Raw genomic sequence first — 20,652 nt, 5'->3', positions numbered from 1 at the left:
GTCAGGGCTCATCCCACTCAGCTGCACCCAAACACATCACAGCCTCACTCAAAACGGCAATGTTATAAAATAAAAAGGCCAAGAACAAGCAGTGCCAGCTTACCTCTTGTTGATGGGCTTCTCATCTTTCTCGTAGGGTTTGACAAACCACTTGCCGATGCGAACAAAGCTGCGATTCATGAGGCAGCGCTCCAACAAGTTGTGGATGGCTTTGAATAGCAGAGTGCGACACTCGTAGGAAGGGCCATTCTCCCAAAGCCCATCGTCCTCGGCTGGTAAAGAAAACAGAAAAGAGCCATCAGAAAGGTGAAGATTTGAGTGCTTTCGTACCATTTTTATAGAGAAAACAGTCAGAACTCTGCAGGGCAAATAATCAATCATGTCAATCACGAGAGCACAGAGCGCGTCGCTGCTGTGCTGAGGAGAAGCAGCCTTACACTCGATCAGATGGCTCTGTCACTAATAAGGATATTTATCAGTGTTTACAACATTACATATGGCAACGCCAACTGTCATAACTAAACATATCGTCACATCACACCCAACACCGAGGTTTACACTAAAAACGTTTCATCACCCAGAATGACCTCATTTGACTTCAAAGTGGGCGACACATAAATGCTGTGAAAGTGTTTGTTTTTAATAACGCATCACTGCTGAATACGTATAAACTTCTGACAAACTGAACACGAGCACGCCGTGTCCACGACTTCACGACAAAATTCACGCTGACTAAATGGCCCTTTCATTCTATAGATGTCATCACGAAACACCCTGCAGCATCACAAACCGTCAAATAAACTGACGTGTGGCAACCAATCACACCAGCGGTGTGAATTCATATTTAACCACCAGAGGAGACCGGGTTACAGTCTTGTAACATGATATTTGTCACAGTCTGGACGCAGAGACACTTCTGCTACAGAAATTAAACATTTCCTGGAATGCAAAACAGTCAGAAAGATGGCAAACAGGCCGTGTACATGCAAACAAGAGTGCGATCACTGTGAGAGGGAGCGGTTAAGTGGAAACCTGCTGCCGCTGCCTGCTTTCAGGTGGTGGAGGTTTCAGATGTTTTGTGTTTAGTACCAGGGTTCAGGAGTGGAAGAGCACAATTCACAGTTCAACAGTACTCCGGTTTTGTTTTCAGGTCACTGGGGAAAAACCGAGACTTCACTTCTTCTCGTTTAAAAAAAAAAAATTGCAGATGTTTGCTGTATTCACGTTGCTATTCACTGTCTGTGACCATTACGTCCACCAGTTCCCCCTTAAATAAAACAGTTTGTGTGTGATGCCGTTTCTTGGTGAGCAGGGATCTCCAGACTCCAACAACTCCCTTTTCACTCGCTCAGTGCGGAACCCAAGTTAGTCTCAGGCAAAGAGTAAAAAGCAACTTAAATGTCACACACATGCTGCAAAGTGACTTTACTAAATATCGTCTTGCTCAGAATGTTGCACATGTGAACACTATCGGTCCAGGATATTTATACGCCCATCTACTTTCTTACTGTTATTAAAATTAAAACATTCCTTTGCATGGCAGAAACGCTCCTGCATGCAAACGCTGCATCAGCCTTATGATGATTTGGCACCTGAATCCCCCTCCTCCTCTCGACTCCTCGTCCTTTCATGCACTCTGATTCTTTCCCTTCCACTTTTTACTTAGAGCACCATTCGCTTTCAGACCTGACAAATTTACTACACATCTCAGTGACATGAATTATTACTTCAAACCACCTATAATAATAAGATGATGCCTGCGCTGCTTTCACCTGCCAATAAGTCTCCTCCTCACAAACTCTTCCTGAAAAGTAATCGCCGATTCCACACGATACACGTGCGCAGCTGTAAACACTCTGCTGATGGGGTGTAATGTTTATCGCGGAAAGCTTTTTAAGAAAGAGACGTCTCAGGAATGAAAACAGACGAGGGGGGAAATTCCTTAAGAGATAATGACATCACCGTTACCCGTGCGCCAGGCTGATTACGATACAACAGCAACGGGTCAGCGTAATGCCACAGCTTCGGTTACAAAAAGTCAGGTGTGGGTTTTTTTCACCTATTAGAGCTTTGTGGAGACCTGGAGGCAGCAAAAGAATTTGAAAAGCGCTGCCCTTGTTATTCTCTATGAAGGGCCTTACACAGCTGCTACAAATGAAATTTGATAACAGAATCAGAGAGCTTCGTTGTCCAGTGGTGAGACATCATTTTTGCCCACTGTACTGGGAAAGTACAATGCCCTAAAACAGGAATTGTCCTAGCTACAGTGTTCACCTGATGCTGTACTACTCGTAAAAGCACAGGCCTGTATTTAATTGGTCTGCATGTCTAACTGAAATAAAACAAGACACCCATTACACTCCATCTAGCCACGCTGGATGAAGAAATGCACGATCAGGCCCATATCAGAGCCGCTTTGTGATTCACATTCAGTGTTGGCCTGAATGCCGACCTAATCTCATTAACAGCCACTGCTCACATCTTATAGCACTTAAGCTCCTTTCAGTCAAGTCTGCAGCAAACATCTCCCCGAGTGTGCCGTCTCTGCGTGAGCGCAGTCGAAACAAACACCAAGTGTGACCTACCTACCTTCACGTCAGCTCGCCGTGTGCCAGAGCGGTACGAGTCAGCCCAGAAGCAAGTTAATCAAAATTTTATTGAATTATTAAGCCAACTCTTGGCTTGCTGTTCTAATGCGAGTTCGGGTAACGACATTTTAAATTAAAATGATTGCAAGGTTATTCACATGGGAAATTACACTGGCTTCCTTTTTTGAATGAGACAGGCTGTATGCCATCTTGGCAGGTTTAAGATGCTGAGCGCTTGTAGCTTACTAAACTCCAGAAAAGCAAGGATGAAACATCTGCTTGCCATGTAAAAGACGCCCAATTCAGAAGGAAAATATTACCAACACTATCAAATCCAGTCAACTTCAGCTCCGGCTAGCCTTTGAATCGTTACAGCCGAGCAAAAGAAAAACACCCTCAGGCTAGCTGCCAAGTAAAGGGGTTATGTTCCCAACGATTTTCAGAGAAACAAACTAATTCATCAGGTGCACACATATCTTCGGGGATAAGATCAGGAACACAGAAAAGTACGGCAAAGGCAGGAATTGGGCAGGAAAACAGCAATTTCCCCATTAAAAATTAACGCTAACAGTGGATTAAAAAATATATCAACAACAACATAAAGCCATTAACTTTCTAGAAAATGTGGACATAAACAGACAAAAAGGACCTTTTCTTAACACAAGCCTGCTTTCAGCGATTTAGCATCTGGTCTTTAGGCCATCCTAAAGAGGTATTACAGGCGAGAGGGCAAAAAGTCAGCAAGAAAAGAAAGCCGACTAACTGAGGCACTGATGGCAGATTAAAAGAAAGGACTTGAGGGGGAAAAAACAAAATAGGATTTAGGCCAAAATCAAGGATTCGAGAGACAGATCATTGAGACCGATAACGTTCAAAAGATGGAAAAATCGTGAAAACATCAAAGTAAGTGCTTAAACCTCCAGTCCCATTTCAGGCCTCCTCTGTAAAGACCGCCATGGTTATCCCATTTGCTTTTCTCTGCCAAGACCCACATTTGCCCCGTACGTCCTCCTCCCCGTCGCCTGTCCCTTCCCTCCAGCGCCAAGTAGCTCTTAAACAGACATCTGGTTTGCTTCAAGTGTTTTTAACGACCTCGTGCTCATCATGCAATGCCCGCTGCAATATACTTCAGACAGACACAAAAACTTTCTGCTCACAATCTACCAGTCTGCCTCTCTAAACCAAAAGAGACAATCACATTTAAAAACAAAAAAAAGGAAGGAAGGAAACCAAACTTCCAACCTTGGGCTCTACCAGGGCAGAGAAGAGCATGAAATACACCTCTGCATTGCCACAACCTATAAGAAGAAAAGGGGGAGATTAATACCAAATAATTTCAAAAACACTTAAACAAATCCCCAAATGTGTTTGCTTTCCTTTCTGTACGTGTCGTCCTGGGTCCCTGAGCGACAGCCATTAGCCTTCTTTGGGACAAAAGCAAGAACAGAAGCCTCAGCACTCATTAACATTAATCCACATCAAGTATCTAAAAAAGAAAAACACAGCGGTTTATGAGGTAACCACCTTTTACTCCCAATAGATGACAAATTATATGCAAACAGCACACCTTTAATTTAAAAGAAGTGGGTGAGACTATGTAAGAGCGTAAAGTGACACTTGAAGTAACTTAACATCCATCCACTTCACACCGTGCAAAGGTCACAGCCAAGGTGACGAGTTGCAGAACACACTGAACTGTTCCATAAACTGTTCCAGCAAACACCAGATGGAACAAGCAATAATATTTTCTCACTTAACTGACAAATCACTATTTATAAAAATATTCCTTTACATTTATTTAACCGATTTGCTCGTTTTCACATCAGCCCAATAGTCTCAAACACATCAGCTTCACTTTAGAGGACACAAAGTATCAAATCCTCCCATCTGAAAAATGTTTGGCATCTTTGACTGGAAATGACTCTGAAAATAAATAAAAATATTCTAAATATTTCCCAAACCATGATAAATGTGCACTTGTCCAAAATTCCAGCTTCCTGGCAGATCAACGAGCGCACATGTGGTGCGTGGTGGGCGGTGGTCAGCACATGGGGGTGAAAGATGAGTGGCCTCATTTAGACAAAGATTTATGGGCTCAGCTGATGGTTAGGACACGTTCATGTCTCTGCCTCCTGTGCAGCAGACCCAGATGAGTTGACCTTTATAAAAGCTCTTAGGCAGAAGCACAGCAGCTCATCAGTATCAGGCACTCACATCTATAGAAAAGAAACACAAGCTGACTGAAAAAAAGCTGGAACACAAGGGCCGAACCACTCGGTGCAAAGTTTCTGCCCCACGAGCCAAACTGTCCGAGGCCCATTAACATCTACACACTTGAAGATTCTCCGTCGCTCTTAGGCTGACGTAGGAGATTAAAAGTCTGTTTTGTTTTTTTGTCTTAATTGCTATGCTAGCAATCCATTTATATCGAGTCTCTCAGATATAAAAAGCACTAAAAATGTTAGTTCAGCTCAGTGTAACCTGCCAGAGACTGTCAAGGCTTTTGGAAAGAGCTTTAACTGTTGCAGAGGAAATATAAATTAATGACAAGCAGAAACTCGGCCATCACAGATGATGAGGCGTGTCCTCTGTGTTTACAAAAACAGAGAAGGGCATTGTGAGTTGAAGCAAACTGAAGGCTGAAACGTTCGGCCAGCTTTAAAGGTTAAATATGAACATTTCACATTCTTTGCTGTTAAATTGCACCTGACATTAACTGAGATCAGTCTCATGTAACTGATACAATTTAAACATAGTGAAAAGTTTTAAGTTCATCCTCTGTCCCTATAGAGAGCGCGCTTCTATTTAACCTACCAATTATAACTGCAGGGTGGAAAAAAAAAGAAAAAGAGTGAGGCCTGGCCCATTTTTCTCCTTACTATGATGCAACGAGAGTAACCGGTGAAGTAGCGGTAAACCAAAAAGCACCAAAATGTGCTGCACATTAGACAATCTCAAAGGTATTTATTTATATATTTTACAGGCCCCTCTCCCACCCACACATATGTTCAACTGTGTATATAAGCAATTAGGGCAGCAGTCAGTCATTAAACAGCAAGATTAATGGCTTGTGATCAACTGTGCTCAGGGGTATTCTAACCAAGTCTGGCCAAAAGGTTCTCTCCTCTCTTTCCACTTTCTCCCTCTATTCATCCTTATCTGCAAGGAAAGAGAGAACCAGCAGTGCTCTGTAAAGTCTCCATTACTAATTAATGAATATTTCTTGAACAGAGAGGGAAAAGAGGGATTGAGAGAGAAGAGAGGGAAGAGTGCACCCATGGGCCAGAGCTGCATGCATGGCCGAGTCCCTGTGCCGTGCCAGCCAAAGGAGATCCATCAGAGAGAGCGGCCGAGGGAGATGGAGCAGGAGGAAAAGAGGAAAGCGGAGGGTGGTTCACAGGCAGGAGATTAGCCCTGGAAAATTGATCCCCAAGCACAAAAAGCCGTCGGCCTCTTCCACTTTTTTCTCCATAAGACCTGCTCTGGGTTTATCTATTCATCAATCTCTGCATTACACACTCGAGTGTAGAACCACCTTTAAAGGAAGAGGGGACCAAAAAGCCCAAATTAGGGTTAACCAAGTGTAACTAATAATCTCCACTATACATCCCCAGCGTATAGCTCAACAAATCTACCGCATGTGTGGGCAGAAGTATTTGGTAGCAATCAAGAAGTATTTCCATTAAACATCCTTTTATAGCATCATTAGATACAAAATGCAACTTTTACAGTATCTGCAGGACATTAACTTTCAATCACACAATCCAAAAAAAGGAAAAAGAAACAATGTTTCCTTTCTAAATTGTACGCCAACCACTCTCCACTTCAAAGCTTCAGTGGACTCTTTGTTCATGTTTACAGCTAAAGCATGGAGATTTCAAAATCCAGTCTGACTTTCACGGGCTGTCCGCCTCAATAATTTTTGGAAATTCTAAAAGAGTGAGTGGCGTTTCTCCTTTCTGAATCCTTGCCTGGGGCATCCACTGGGCTACAGCATTTACAACTGGCCTTACATCATCGTGGGACTGAATCTGCATCACAAGTCGTGTTGCGTGTCATCACCTCTGTCACTGTCCAAGTGACAAAATATGCCGTTACAATCTTAGTCCGTAGAGTCAGACGTTCACATAACGGATGGCTCGTCATTGTTGTGCTAGGACTATGACTGCTACGTACGCATATGATCCTAGACAGACGCAAGTCTCAACCACGTCTTTCAAACCAGGCAACTGCAAGGAAAAAATGATGAGGGACTGAGCTTAATGTAACGGAAATTTACTGAATCTAATAAAAGTGTTGCTTTTATAAACACATCTGTCTAATTCAGATTGCAAAAAGCCACTTATAGGCTACCACATGCAATGCATCAGCATGCTACACACAGAATAAATCAGCTCACAGAGCAATTTCAAAAGGGTAAGCCCTGCTTTAAACCAATCACAAGTCAGTAACCAACAGCATCTGTTTGGACTCATTTTGTAATTTAATCTCAAAGAAAATCATTTTACATTACAAAGTCTTATGGTGATATGTCATGTATGAAACATCCCACATTTACCTTTGTAAAAAAAAAATGACCCTAATTAATGCCGCTCGCTATGTGGCTTACAAAAAATGAACAGCAGAGGCAACCTTTAAACTCGCAATGGGGAGTTTAAAGAATCAATGGTACTTAAATAATGAGGGAGTGTGATTCAAACAAGTCTTAATATTTGAATTTTGTGAATATTGTCAACATGCATCTGTATTCTGCGGGAAGTGCTTCAAACAGAGCACCTGTCACAGATCTGAGGGCAGTTCAATAAATACGCAGTCGAGAGATCTTCACAGAGAGGGGGGGTGGGGGGGTGGTGGGGCTAGGCCGACCTGTAAGAAAGTGAAACTTTCAGCTAACAGACCCTCACCGACTACTGAAATATGCCCTTTGGAACTGGAGATTCTGCCCTGAGGTGCAAAGCAGGCTTGTTTTGATTTCATCCTTGATTCAAACACAGACAAAAGTCATCAGACAACAACAACAAAAGAAAATCCTCCGAAAGTTTGGCAAAGCTAGAAACACATTACAGCATAACAGCAAAAAAATCTAAACAACTGTTAGATGATCAGTGCAAAAACAAGCCCACAGAGTGCTGCTAAATTGCACTTTTCTTCCCTCCATCGCTGAACACGTCTCAGTGTGTTCATCATCAAGCTGACGGAGGAGGTGGGCATTGTAAACGCAACCTCCCCGCCTCCCCTCCCCCATCGTCTTTCCTCTCTTCAAGGATCTAACCCAGCACCCAGTAATGAATAGATGTGGGGCCACCAATGACCGAAGCAGAGAGGGGCCGCTGATAATCCGTTCTGGACAGCAGAAACAGATCATTTCAATTTGAAATCTGTCGACTCGGAGGCAGACATTAGCTATTATAATACAGCAACACTGAAGTTAAACTTAACTATTCAGTTATTCTTTAAAAAAAAAAATAATAATCTTCAGAATTTTTGTCTCTATTTTTTTTCAGCTTAAACGTAACATGGAAATGTAAAAATGTAAAATCTGATATGTGAGTGCAGCTCCACCAACTCTACGGTCACGTTCAGCTGGGGGAACACTGAACTTGGAATCACCCCAGAGAAACGTGGTGTCAGGCTGCTGGCAGCAGAAGCCTCGGTGGGACTTCGTTTGCAGAGAAAAAGGACCTGAGCGAGCTCGAGGAGACTGAGGACAAATGTGCAATGGAGCAATTACCCTCACAGACAGACATCCACTCCCTAATTTCTATGCAAAACAGGAAAAAGAAGAAGAAAAAGAAGAAGAAGAAAGATCAGTGGGTCTTTGAGAGGAGGAAAAGGCAGGCATTTATCTTTCGCTCTGGTTGCCCCTGGTCAGGAGACTCCACCAGCTTTTGAGGGGGAGACTACGATGAAGAGAGCACTGCATTTGCATAAGAATACATGCCTATACTAACCCAGTTGGGGCGGGGGGGGCGGCGTTTAATTCAGCAATGGCATTCACTTGTTGGGAATCATTTCTGTGCATGGCCAGGGGAAGATTAGAATTAGTTTTCTCGTTGTGTAAGTGCAAGCAACGCGGGTTGTCCAACAGTGTGGAAAAGGGGCTTGGTGGTTTGTTCCCCTTACATTCCTTCAATGGTGATTAAGAGTCTGACGTTAAAAGATCCCTTAAGTTTTCCGCCCTTCACTACTCCCATCTCTCTGGCTCACTCCTTCTCCCCTCATCTCCCTGGAGAGAAGGGATTACTGGCACACTGGTATACAGAAATGGCACTTGCTCAAAATTAAAAGACTTTCACAGGCTGCTAATCTAATGAGGGTGGAAAGGAGGGTGTGGGGGAATGAGCAAGCGCCATTTCAGCTGCTGAAATGAAAGGACGAGCGGATTTTCATGTTTACCGCCAACATTGCACTAAAGACTAAAAAAATAGAGGCTGGGAAAAAAACCAAAAAGAAAATAAAGCTTTTTCAAATTCCCAAGATGCCAGGAACCAAAGAAAAGAGAACGACAACAGAGAGAGTGTGGCGCTTAAAAGGCGACAACAGTTGTGACATTCCAGTTGAATGCACAGGTTGGAGTTATCTGTCAATTCGCACCTCAACAGGGAGGGTACCCAGAAGAGTCCATAAACACAAGCAAGTGTTCATTCATCACCCTGCTTCCTCTGGGACACCCGCCCAGAGACCCGCACTCAGCTCGAGCTGGTGTCCTGGTGTTCAGGATGATCATTTTCTACTTTATTAACATTCAATTGACTTTCTGTTGCGAGCTGAAATGAATAAAACCTGTAATCTGGGAACTGAGAAGTTTTCCTGCGCAGCAATTTTCAAGCAATTTATATAACCGTGCGCTGGGCTGAAGACGGGAGCGTACAATCCTGTCGGTTCTTTATGATACGTCAGTACAGGAACGCAGAGATATACAGGTGGGTTATAAAACGCTGCAACAAGATGCTGCAACAGTTTGGAAAGATGTGGCTTTAGAAATTTGGGGTTGACTTGTTGAATTTGCAACCCCAAAGAAAACTTCTGACAAAGTGTTTCATTTGAAGCAACCCATTTGCCTCGAAGTGACATCATTCTCAGTTTAAGTGCATTCCCATAGTAAAAGTCGGGAAAGCAAGGAAAACTGACATTGCTCCTCAGAAGGGTGAAGCCACTCATGCTGGCAGTACAACACTCCTGCAGCACGTTGATGGAGAGAGGCTGGTTAGTGCTCTGTGTGTCTTAATTAACCAGTCAGACATAAACAGCAGTAATGCTACAGATTTTACAATTTCACTAATGTTTACATGCACTGCTGCCATCTTGGTGAGGGTTCATGCGGCTTCTCTGACTTTCCCATTAGCAAGTACGACTTGATCGGGTGTTCCAGTTGTAAATTCTGACCGAAAACTCGGAGATTCCGATTTCCGACTTCAAACGGAACGCAGCATTTGCCTCTGGTTTCCACTTATACCAGTGGCAATGAGGCGGTTTTGTCTGAGTGGCAACAGTTGTTGTTCAAGAGAATACTGCTGCGAGTGCTCACACGCTCAGCGCTGGCATTAATGGTACAGAGCTGTCACAGGCCCACGAAAAGACGCAAAGACAAGGAAGGTGCAAAACACCTCTATGACTGTCCGTGTCAAGATCAGTCCCAAGAGGAAAAGGCACAATGGAGGTTAATTACAAATTCAAATAACACCACACCTAAAAGAAGAGCTGCCAAGAGTACTGCAAAAACATGAGTCATCGTTTTGGTGTTAAAATATCTGGAAGGAAAAATACCAGTCCAGGTTTTCTAGACAATATCTGATTACCTAATATCCATCTCCTGAAACACTAAATATGTTTAATCTGCCCAAAGCCAGTATAAGAACACAGCAGTGACCCCAGCAGCCTACATCAGAGGACCTGAGCCAAACACTTTGGGTTACTACCAGGACCTGTTAAGAGTTAAATGTGCTGCCCATTGCAGCCTTCAGCTCCCATTTTGAGGCTACTTCAGGCACAATGTCCCATAATAAGGGGAGGGTCACAGGCAGGCTGTATTTAGCTCAGACTCCAAACTGCAATCTGAGAGCATGCATAAAGATGGCATTTTCCCATCTTCCACCAGTAATTGTACTATTACTAAAAAAAAAAAGTTAAATAAGAAGCAGAGCAGGGTCAGGGGTCGGGGTGCATGTGCCTCATTTCTGCATGGCTGCCCCTGCTCTGCTTCTTATACCTTCTTCCTTTTTTGTTAACCCTGTGCAAGACGGTGACATGTGACTTCCAACTTGCTTGTTCGAGCCAAAAGGCAAGCTGCTGATTCCTTAGCCGCAGCCTAGGACCACTCAGACACGTTAACCCTGTTTTAAACACACAAGTAATAATAACACAGCATGATGCCCAGTGTCTCCAGGGAGAGGGAGTTAGCCCTGCAGATGTTGGCACTACCAGTCTGGCTGGCTGGCTGGGTTATCAGTCAGAGAAGGGCAAAGGGTGGGGGCACTACGGAGGTGTTGGATTACACAGATAGCGACACTTGCCTGAGGCTCGCAATTTCAGCGTACCTCCCCTGTGCCTACCTGACAATCAAGCGGTGACATCTGTATCATTTTTCATTGTACAACCAATAACGTTTCTTGATAGGGGGATGCATGTTCAAGTGCTTCTGTTACACAAGCTGCGAGTCCTCGACACTTTCTGCTATCTTTTACAGCCATTACTCATTTAGCTATGCAACCTTGGCTCAGTCTGACAGAGGCAGCAGAAGTAGAATTTCATATTCCTACAATAGCGTTTTTGTCAGAGTCATTTCTCTTACAAAATAAAAGAACATTCCACTTGTACTCAATCATCATCTAAAAGAAAAAACCAAACAACTTGCCACACTATCTGTTCATCTTTCTGCAGTAGTGTAAATGAACTGCTCTTAAACTGTAAGGGGCATCTCTTTATCAAACAGCCCTGTTCCTCTGAACTCTGTTACTAATCTGGCTATTATCCTATAACTGACTCCGACCTTCATAGAGAGAGGAAGCTGCAGAAATGCAATGCACCTAAACAGTAAATGTAACATGCATTGCTTATTTATTCAAATTAATGGCACTTCTGTGTATGCAAAAGAGTTCCCACCTGCAAGCTCATTGTGGATGAGATCAGCAAAGTTTGGGTCGTCACCCCACCAGAAGAGCCAAAGCTCCCTCCGACCCTGCTGCTGGCATCTCCTCCACACGCTTAGTATATCAGCCTTCAGGCAGCGACTGAAGCTGCATAGGATGGGGTCCTCCTCCGTCACCGGGAAGAGGATTGGTGCAGAGGTGGGACCCTGCCACACAAACCTCTTCCATTTGATCCCTGTCAAGTCAGCCTGCAAGACAGGAGAGAGGGGGGGGAGAGAGAAACTGTTAGTGTGCAGAGTCGCTGCTTTGGGACCCACTCAGCACCTCTGAGGAAACATGTGGTGAGCAGAGTGTTAAGAGTAAGTATTAATCCTCTTTTATGGGGGTTTTCACCCCCTAACTATCCTGACAACACCCCATGCTGTCAAGACTGGGAAGGAGAAAACATTTCGCTACAGACGCAAATGAGAAACAGCCGCAAACAAAGTGGGACATTCGACTGTTTCTGTAAAAGATCTTGTACTTAATGTTTCAGCTGCGATCATGAAAGACATGTTGGAAACACTCATAGGAAAAAACTAATGCTGGTAAATGTGGTCTCACCAGCTTAATCCTCATTATTGGTGAGTACTGTGTGTGTGTGTGGGGGGGGGGGGCTTTCTATAAACACTGTCTGGCTTTTATAAAGAGAACAAAACACACAGGAAAAAGCCTCATAGGCAGTAAATCACTGGTGGGGTTATTAAGTGTTAAAACAGGAACATTACGCTCTGCTGCTGGCTGGCACTGCAGCTTATCACCCAAGCGCTGACTGACTACCCATGTCTACCTAAACACATGCACACGTGCTAACTACCATAAAAATACATACACACACACAATGCCTTAGGGGCACATCATTTTAAGTAATCTTTGACAACACAGACTGTTCATCTTCCCACCATTTAGTTTCATTTCGTTCTGGCTGAGTTGGCAAGCTGTCTGTCTGTATATTCAACCAATTAAGCCATTACAGTTCAAGGGACGTCCTAATTCAAGTGCAAAGGCGCTGAGCCAGAGCAAGTGATTACCAGCGGTTGTGGTCAAGCAGTGGCGTTAGCGTTATGGCGTTAGCTGGGACAGGGAGGCATTGTGTTGTGTCAGCTGGGGCCGAGTTGGATCACAACAAGAAGTTAGGAGATCAAGACACCATGAATATTTCCACCCACAAGCAGAAAAGAATAATTAAAAAAACATCAGTTTAAGTATGAATCCTGTAAAGGCTCGCTATATGATACAGCATGCAACAAACAGCCTGGCTGCTTGTTCAAATACAGACAAGCTCGACCACTAAACCGAGAGTCAAACACAAAAAAGCCCAAGGTTGCTTTACAGTCATGTGTATGATCAAAACACCATGGTCTCTGATGCACAAGCAGACTCCTGGGGAATTCAAAGCAGCTGCACATGCTGAGGACAAACTCCAAGATTTAAACAGCAGAAATGGGTCTGTGTACAACTGCGTGTAACAGAGCTGCAGCAGTTAGGCTGCTCCTTCCTGCTGGAGTGCGAGAAGCGCTTCTTTACACCTGCACCTCGCTCGGAAACATCTGTGCACACAATGCAAAGGGAGGGCGAAGACAACGGTTAACTGTGAAACCAGATCATAGGCAGTACAGATAGGCAATTAGCAAGTGAACAGCCCTCATCAGCTTACTGACCATGGCCTGTCCCCCATGGCATTGTGCATTTCACCATATAAAAGGTTTTGGTCTTGAGTGCACTACAGATTTTATTACAGGCCTCTCACACTCATCCATATTGGTTTCACACATTTAGAAGTGATTATGTGCTGCACACAGTCTGCAAGTCGGTCGCAGTACATCAGCCGTTACTCAGACAAGTTTCTCGGGATGTTGGCAATAATGAATTAATGCCAATACAGTTTGTATAATTATCTTTTCCAGATACTTGCACCATCTGAAATATTTCCTGTGATATTTTTTTAGATAACTGTCGAGCCTTCTATGGAGAAACACTGAAAATACAACTGGAATAAGCATTACCTTGACATTTTGCTATTGCTGAGTTATCTTAAGTAAGCAAGCAATAAAAAGCCTTCCCTGAATTTACATAGTGGCTACAGGGCTCTTCTATCTAATCACTTCCTACTCTGTTCTTTCACATAAGTATTACATTCACAGGCAATTAAGCGGTTGTAATCTATAATAAAACAATAAAGATCATTAATATTTAGTCAATTAAGTGAAATTGTATTTCTGACAAGTTCCTTAAAAAAGAGGCTTAACTATACCGTGTTGCACTTAAATGCATAAAAACTGATCAGCTGAGAAGATTAAACAGTTGGTTAACTCTCCACATCCAGTGTGGCTCTGAGATTTACCTACTAATGCCAAAGTCACTGCTAAAACACTGAGTAATGCTTCTGCCTGAATGAATGAAACAGAACATTTTCATCTTACTCTGCAGTTGCAGCCATCAGCTGTTTGTTACACACTTTCTTGTACTGCAGTTAATGTGCAGTTTGCAATCAAATTACAACTTAGAATAATAAAACTTAAAAACACCACACACACAAATCGTTTCAGTGAAAAAGTAACTGCCTGCCTTAGTGCATGTTTTTGTTTTTTAAATCTGACACTTCCAAACCTTGATATGCGACTTTATGATTAACAGAAACTTTATCAAACTGCTACAGCCTCCTCTGTTCTTTTATTTACTTTGCAATAAATGATCCCTGTTACACAATGCAACAACTTAACAGGGCTGTCAATGTTACCACAGCCTCATCCTTATCTAGAAGGTGAAAATATGGTGAATCGGTTCAACAGTGAAATGCTGTTAGTCAAAAACTACGGTGGCTGCTTGAATACAGGAGACTGAGTTTTATGAAGCTTGTGCACAGTATAGGACAACTTATGCAACGCGTTAAGTGAACCCTTAGCAAATGTTTAACATTTCTGCTATGGCTTCATATCTGTCCGTGGACACATTTTCTTACACAAAAGAAATAAACGAAAAATTTTGACTTGAACCCTAACGTAACATCGACCGAGCTACTCGGGTAAATACTGTACCGACGAGACGTGCAGAGGGGGAGTTCCTCTGGTCTATTCCACTGACAATAGGATTGCCAAGCAAAGACCACAAAAAGCAGCTCTATTTTATCGACACATCTGTACCCGCTAAGCTTACTGGGAAGAATCGGATAAGAAGATGTCTCAAGCCACTTAGTAATAAAAACCAGTCTCCTCCTGCAAGATGTCAAGCAAAATCTGCTTTGTTTAGACGGGAAGTAAGCCAAATATTTCTACTGCTGATTCATAACGGATGGACTCAATGAAGACGAATGAAAATGTGTTGATGTAAATTATAATTCTTCAAACACTACAACATCAAATGCTAAAGGTCCATCTTTGCATTTATAGATGATCAAATCGTCTCTGTGTGCATGTGATAAAGTTCTCGGCAGCACTGCTGGCCAGCGACGTTCTGTCGTTTGAGTTGCGCGCAACCTTTAAACAACATGTGAAAGGCTTTTATACAACCTGTTTCTTAAACAAGTAATCTCTCAGGGTGCACAGATGCACAGTTGGCTACATCAGTTAGGAATTACACTGGTGTTAAATTACATTTGCAACTCATGTAGTTCAAATTCAGTCAGCCTGCTTACAGTTTGTTTCCCTGCTTTGTTTTAGCTGTCATAACAGTCTTTAACCTGACACAAAACACATGTGACAGTGTACTAAATCAAACCACATATTTCCCTTTGTCCTTAGATTCTCCTGAGCTTCAAGAGGCAAGAGACTGAAGGCCGGACACATCAGTACTTTGCCTCCCATCAACAATATCCAACAGGCAGACTGCTCTATCAAGGATAAATGTGCCTTCTGCAATTGTTCTGTCTGTGCTTTCAAAATAAATTAGTTGCAGCTTGTGTGTGTGCGCAAGAGAAAAAAAAAAAAAAGAACAGGGGATGCCAAGGATATCTGTATTTCCTTCCAACATTCATGCTGTCCCGGCTGTGTGCACGAGTGTGCCTTGAACATTTCAGGCACCCGTCTGTGTCTTAGTAAATGCTCAGGTATGTGAGCAGCAGCTTATACAGATGTCCCAGCAGCGTAAGCGATGTGGGTCACGAGAAGTTTTGTCTGTCATATGCCAAACCAGAAAAATCACACTGCTGCATTACGAGGGAAGCTAAGGCCAAAAAGCCAGTGGATACAGGCAGGAAGTTTGCCTGAGGTGATGCGTGCTCAGGGAAGGTTATGACCCCTGCTTCTGCCAGCTGCTCACCTTCCCTCCAGCAACTTAAGAGTTCTGGGTCTTGGTATGGGAACACTGTGTTCGAGCAGATGCCTTTCAAGATAAGAGACAAGCAACAGGTGAAGCTTCACTAATCATACCACATATGCTCCTTTTATAGCAAGTCCCTCTTCCTGCCTGTTGCCCCTCTCCCACCGTTAACTCTGTCAGGAAACAAACCTGAAACTACCAAGTGTGAGTTTGCATTTCGAGTTCAGAAGAATGCAAAAATTCAATCAGTTTCAACTGATGCACATCGCTGAAAGGAAGATCTCTGCCAAGTGGTTCTTTAGAGTTTACAGCCTTCTCCAGCTCATAAATGTATCGCAGGTCCAACTATAAATTTCACAACAAGGCAGCCGCAATTGTGTTTCATAGTGGAGGAACAGATAAATTTACCTTACACTCTGAGTTATTCCAAGTAAGCCCACTTTAAAAATGCCAAGAAGAAAAAAGAAAAAAAAAAAAGCATGCAACAAGTAGTATCATACTCCAGAGGAGAGTATCCACGGAAAAATGAACGGGGGGGAGAGACTACCACAAAGTCTTCGCATTCTTTCACCATAAAACCACAAAGTGGAGTCTGTTCAGTAAGTGAGTCATAACAGCAGTGGTGTTATGCTTAGTCTCAGTGTGCCGGAAAATGTCAGCCAGACAGGCACAGCACCACAACTACCAGCCTCTATCTCGCCTGTATACTGTAGCCAACGCTGCCTTCAAGTGCTGTCGTAAACATTGTAATTATGAGTTCAGCACACACAATCGACCCAACAGAGTAGTACTGAGAGAGTGGGGATTTTCTGCAGCGAAACGTTACCTTTAGGGGGCGGACAGCTGTGTCAATTTGTGATAAGAACAGTGTAATATTTCACTCAACTGTTATTATGCTAGATTCTGTGTCAGAATTACTTGTGATGCACTTGTAGTCTCACTTCTTGTTTGACGTTTTCATGTAATAATAATATAATAACTCTAATAATAACATTAACAAACTGAGTCACAATCTATGCACTTTGCAGCCTTGCCACTGCACCACAGAGTGGTTTCTATGTCATTTAATCTATAAGAGAAGTCTCCTTTTTCTAAAGGGTGCATTTCAGCACTTGACAATCACATTAACAATTTCCTGCGGTTGGAGACGGGCACATTGTGCTCCTCGGCTAACCTACAAGTGAAACTGGAGTTAAGCCTGCTGACAAGCCAATTAACTGCAACAACAAACACATTCAGACCGTGTTCCTGATTATCCCAGAGACGCTCTGCTCAAGCAGCACCTTTACATTTGCTGCTGTGGCTAAGACTGTAGACCACACGATTGGCTCTTAGTGCACAGGATTTAAAAGAATACTGGGGAGCTTTGAGCGGCTAGAAGCATAACCACAACTATTTAGGGTGATGCCAACTAGCCACAACTGGCAAGATGCTGATGGTGGTGGTGGTAAGTGTAGAAAGTTAGGTGTAGCTGAGGTGTGTAGCTTCCCCGTGTGATGTAGTGCCCAGGGATGAATGCCACAGATTATATAATCAGCCTGGGGCCTGTGCCCTAGTTGGTGTGAATACTAGAAAATGAGGTCCAAGGAGATTAAATCCACCAATAAACAAGATGATGACATAATACATAAGTGGTTGCAAACAGACAACTGCGGCGGTAATATCAGTAACATGCCTGTTAAAAGGAAAGAGCTTTCGAGACAAGACTTATTAAGGGGCGTGTTTCTATCGACAGGCTCTGCAAGTTGGGCAGCGACATTCTTTCATCCAGGAGTTGTCAGTGCCACACAAACACAAACACACACACGGGAAAGAAAATAGTATTCAAAGGCACCACAGCGTCAGACTCTGACTAAACGCCACAAACTGAAGTCCATGAAATGTTTGGTTTACGGGTCAACACTCGATAAAACACAGTGGAAATGCAACGAGAACGAGGCAGCAAGTTAATAATAAACAAGGTGTTGAGGCGAAAGGAGAGAAAGTGCTACAACTCCACTCTGGGCAGCACGGTCCTGCCTCTGGCAGTAAAATGCACAACATTTATTTCCGTGCTAACATGACTATATGCTGCTCTGTATGTGTGCGTGTGTCTTATGACATAAAGTAAATGAAGCTTTGCAAGCCACTGGCGTTAACCTCAAGTGTGTTGTTTGTGAACTGGGAAACGGAAATGTAATGGAAAGAAGATTATAATAGGCAAGCGGTCACACCTGGGGCCAAACTTACTAAAAAAACAAGCGTACGCGGTAATATTAGCAAAGTGGGACACCTTGTTGTCCTAAAACGATGTCAGCTTCGACAGGGCCGTAAGCCTAGCTAAGCTGCTATCAACTGATGCCTCTGTGGCTAGCGTTAGCTTAGCCCCCGTTCAGCTAGTTAAAAATGGCTGCTTTCCTTTAGTTTTAAATCTCTTACCAGACAGAATAGATTGGAATGGCAATCCTCCAAGCTGGCCCCGTTTGGTACAAAACAAGAACTCATCCTTCTTCACTGCGAAATCCAACTCTCCATCATTTCACTTCCCGGGAAATTAAAATAAAAACAATTTGCGGATCGGTGTTTTCTAAGATGTACAGGCTTAATCAGCGAGAAATATTTTTTCTAACATTTGGCTGGAGGATAGTTAATTCAACAACCTTCCGATTACAGTTTCCTCCCACCGGGGATAAAAGCGGATAAAAAAGACAGCGTGGTCTTTAAGTCGACATGTCAAAAGCACACAGTAAAACCGCGTTCAAGGAAGCGAAAAATGTTCATAAAACAAAAAGAAAAGGAGAGCAAAGAAGCAACTCTCCCCCTCCCCCTTAGCCCTAAAACGGTCTCCGCTTAAAAAAATAAAAACGTCCTGTCTCACTCCTCCATCGCAAAATTTAGCCTAAAATCGAAACACATCCTGTAGCAACCTCTCGAATTCTGGCACCGGCCTATATTTTAACGATTATTTCGATCATTATTTCAGCCTCGGTTCCTGTTGGTTTCCATTTGAATTCATGGATTCCTTTCTTTAATGGCGGCCACAGGGACAACTCTGCCTTCCACAGCCTATTGGCTCATTCGTGGTCAAATCTTTGGCAAGTTAGCCGTCCACGTGCAGACACGCGTCAGACAGTAAGGTGCACTTCCGGAAAAATAAAAGCATGCAATTATTCCTCTTCACAATTGCAGTAATATCATAAACACGTGGTTATGAAAAAGATATTGAACACTATAATTATTGCATGTGGGATTTCTATTTATTCACCAAAATAATGCATTTGTTTGTTTTTTACATGCAAAATGTCAAAAGAGAGCCTGCAATTTTTTTTTACCGCTCATGGACGTCTTACTTTGAAAGTCACAACAACGACTTTCGCTTTTAGTGCCGTTGATTTGACACTGTCGTGGTCATGAGGGCTGTAATAACACAAGACTGATAGGTATTGCCGCTGGGCCAGCGCAAGTGGCGCTACTGAGCAACAGATTTTGTTACTAATGATCAAACCCTATAAACTTGCTCACTTACACAGTGCACCACCTAGCGCATGTGATGTTGCACTTGCAATTGAAATGCACGACCAAAAAGAATTGATGCGAATTCTTTTTTTTACTTTATTCAAAGCAGTAGTTAAACATTGTGTAGCTCAAGCGACGAAATGAAAGCAGTCAAATCTCATATTTATAAGGCGCTGCACTGCAGGAATGCAACACGTGAAAGAAATGTAAGAAGCAAAAGTTCAATTCATGAATAAATGAAATAAAAATCGCTGTTGATGCCGTTGCAATATAGCAGAGGATGTTCCACACAGTCTTCCTAAAGTGTGTCGTTAAGGATGCTGTTTGTTTATACAAATTCCAAATCAAAGAGAGAGTAAAGTTACACTGTAGGGTGTTTCATCAGATTTGAAATAAGAGAACCCGTAAGATCCAAGCAAATACATCGCTCACTATAAAAAGGCCACATCTCTACTCATCACACCATCTGACAGGGAGCCCTGATAGGGTTCAGGGGGTGATATCTGAGACATGCACCAGTGCCAAAATACTGAACCACAGTGTGGCTGTTAAATATTTACCTTCCAAATAAGAGTAAGAGTTGCATTTGAGTACCACAAACTACAGTACACAGACCAGGGTAATTACTGTATGTTCTTTTCAAATTCTTCTCTGTAAGAAAAGCTTTAAAGAACTTCCACTTTAAATTGTCTGAAGTACAGAGTAATAGATTGACATCTAGGTAGACTTCTAAATCCTGCACCTCTGATCTCACCCAGCCAGGATCCAAGTTGGTGCTGGGCCAAATTAAAAGGATTTCAATTAGTGCTGCAAACAGTATGCAAAATAAACCCAGTTAACTCATTTGTCCCTGTCTTCTGTGTATTGTAGTGTGCATCAAGCTTAAGGTTATCTGTTTTTAGAGAGCCTTTGTTTCTGCATCACTATGTATATGGTAGTTGTCATCTGCATCTCTACATAATTTTTTTTAACAATCAATTTTTAATAAATGTATTCAAACCCATATTACTGGTCACCTTAAAAAAACTCAGCCAGAGTAATGTTTGTTTCCTTTTTAATCCTTAAGTCGTCTACTCCTCCTAAGCAGTGTAGGTTCATGGAATACTAATACTGCGTTTTTTGCAGTTGGCTGTTCCTAATTAGATTACAGTGTAAGCTGTCTTTAGTCATAATTTCTGTAAAGA

At 42.8% G+C, this 20,652-nt stretch overlaps 1 protein-coding gene across 1 annotated transcript in view; it reads right to left on the bottom strand.

The window, feature by feature from the left end:
* The window catches only part of med13a (mediator complex subunit 13a), a 67,753-nt gene extending 48,721 nt beyond the window's left edge, over positions 1-19,032 (bottom strand). The window contains exons 1-3 of the mRNA XM_084941422.1: positions 18,392-19,032; positions 11,691-11,925; positions 104-272 (exon numbers count right to left, since the gene is read on the bottom strand). Coding sequence (XP_084797548.1) covers positions 104-272; positions 11,691-11,925; positions 18,392-18,457 — 470 coding nt within the window. The 5' untranslated portion in view covers positions 18,458-19,032. The remainder of the gene's footprint in view (positions 1-103; positions 273-11,690; positions 11,926-18,391) is intronic.
* Between the last annotated feature and the right edge of the window lie 1,620 nt (positions 19,033-20,652).

This window comes from Perissodus microlepis, chromosome 10 (genome assembly GCF_051167445.1).
Source record: "Perissodus microlepis isolate ML-2025 ecotype Zambia chromosome 10, ASM5116744v1, whole genome shotgun sequence".
In the NCBI taxonomy this organism is placed as follows: domain Eukaryota; kingdom Metazoa; phylum Chordata; class Actinopteri; order Cichliformes; family Cichlidae; genus Perissodus; species Perissodus microlepis.
The sequence above is the reverse complement of the archived record's forward strand: the minus strand, read 5'-3'. Positions and strand labels throughout refer to the sequence as shown.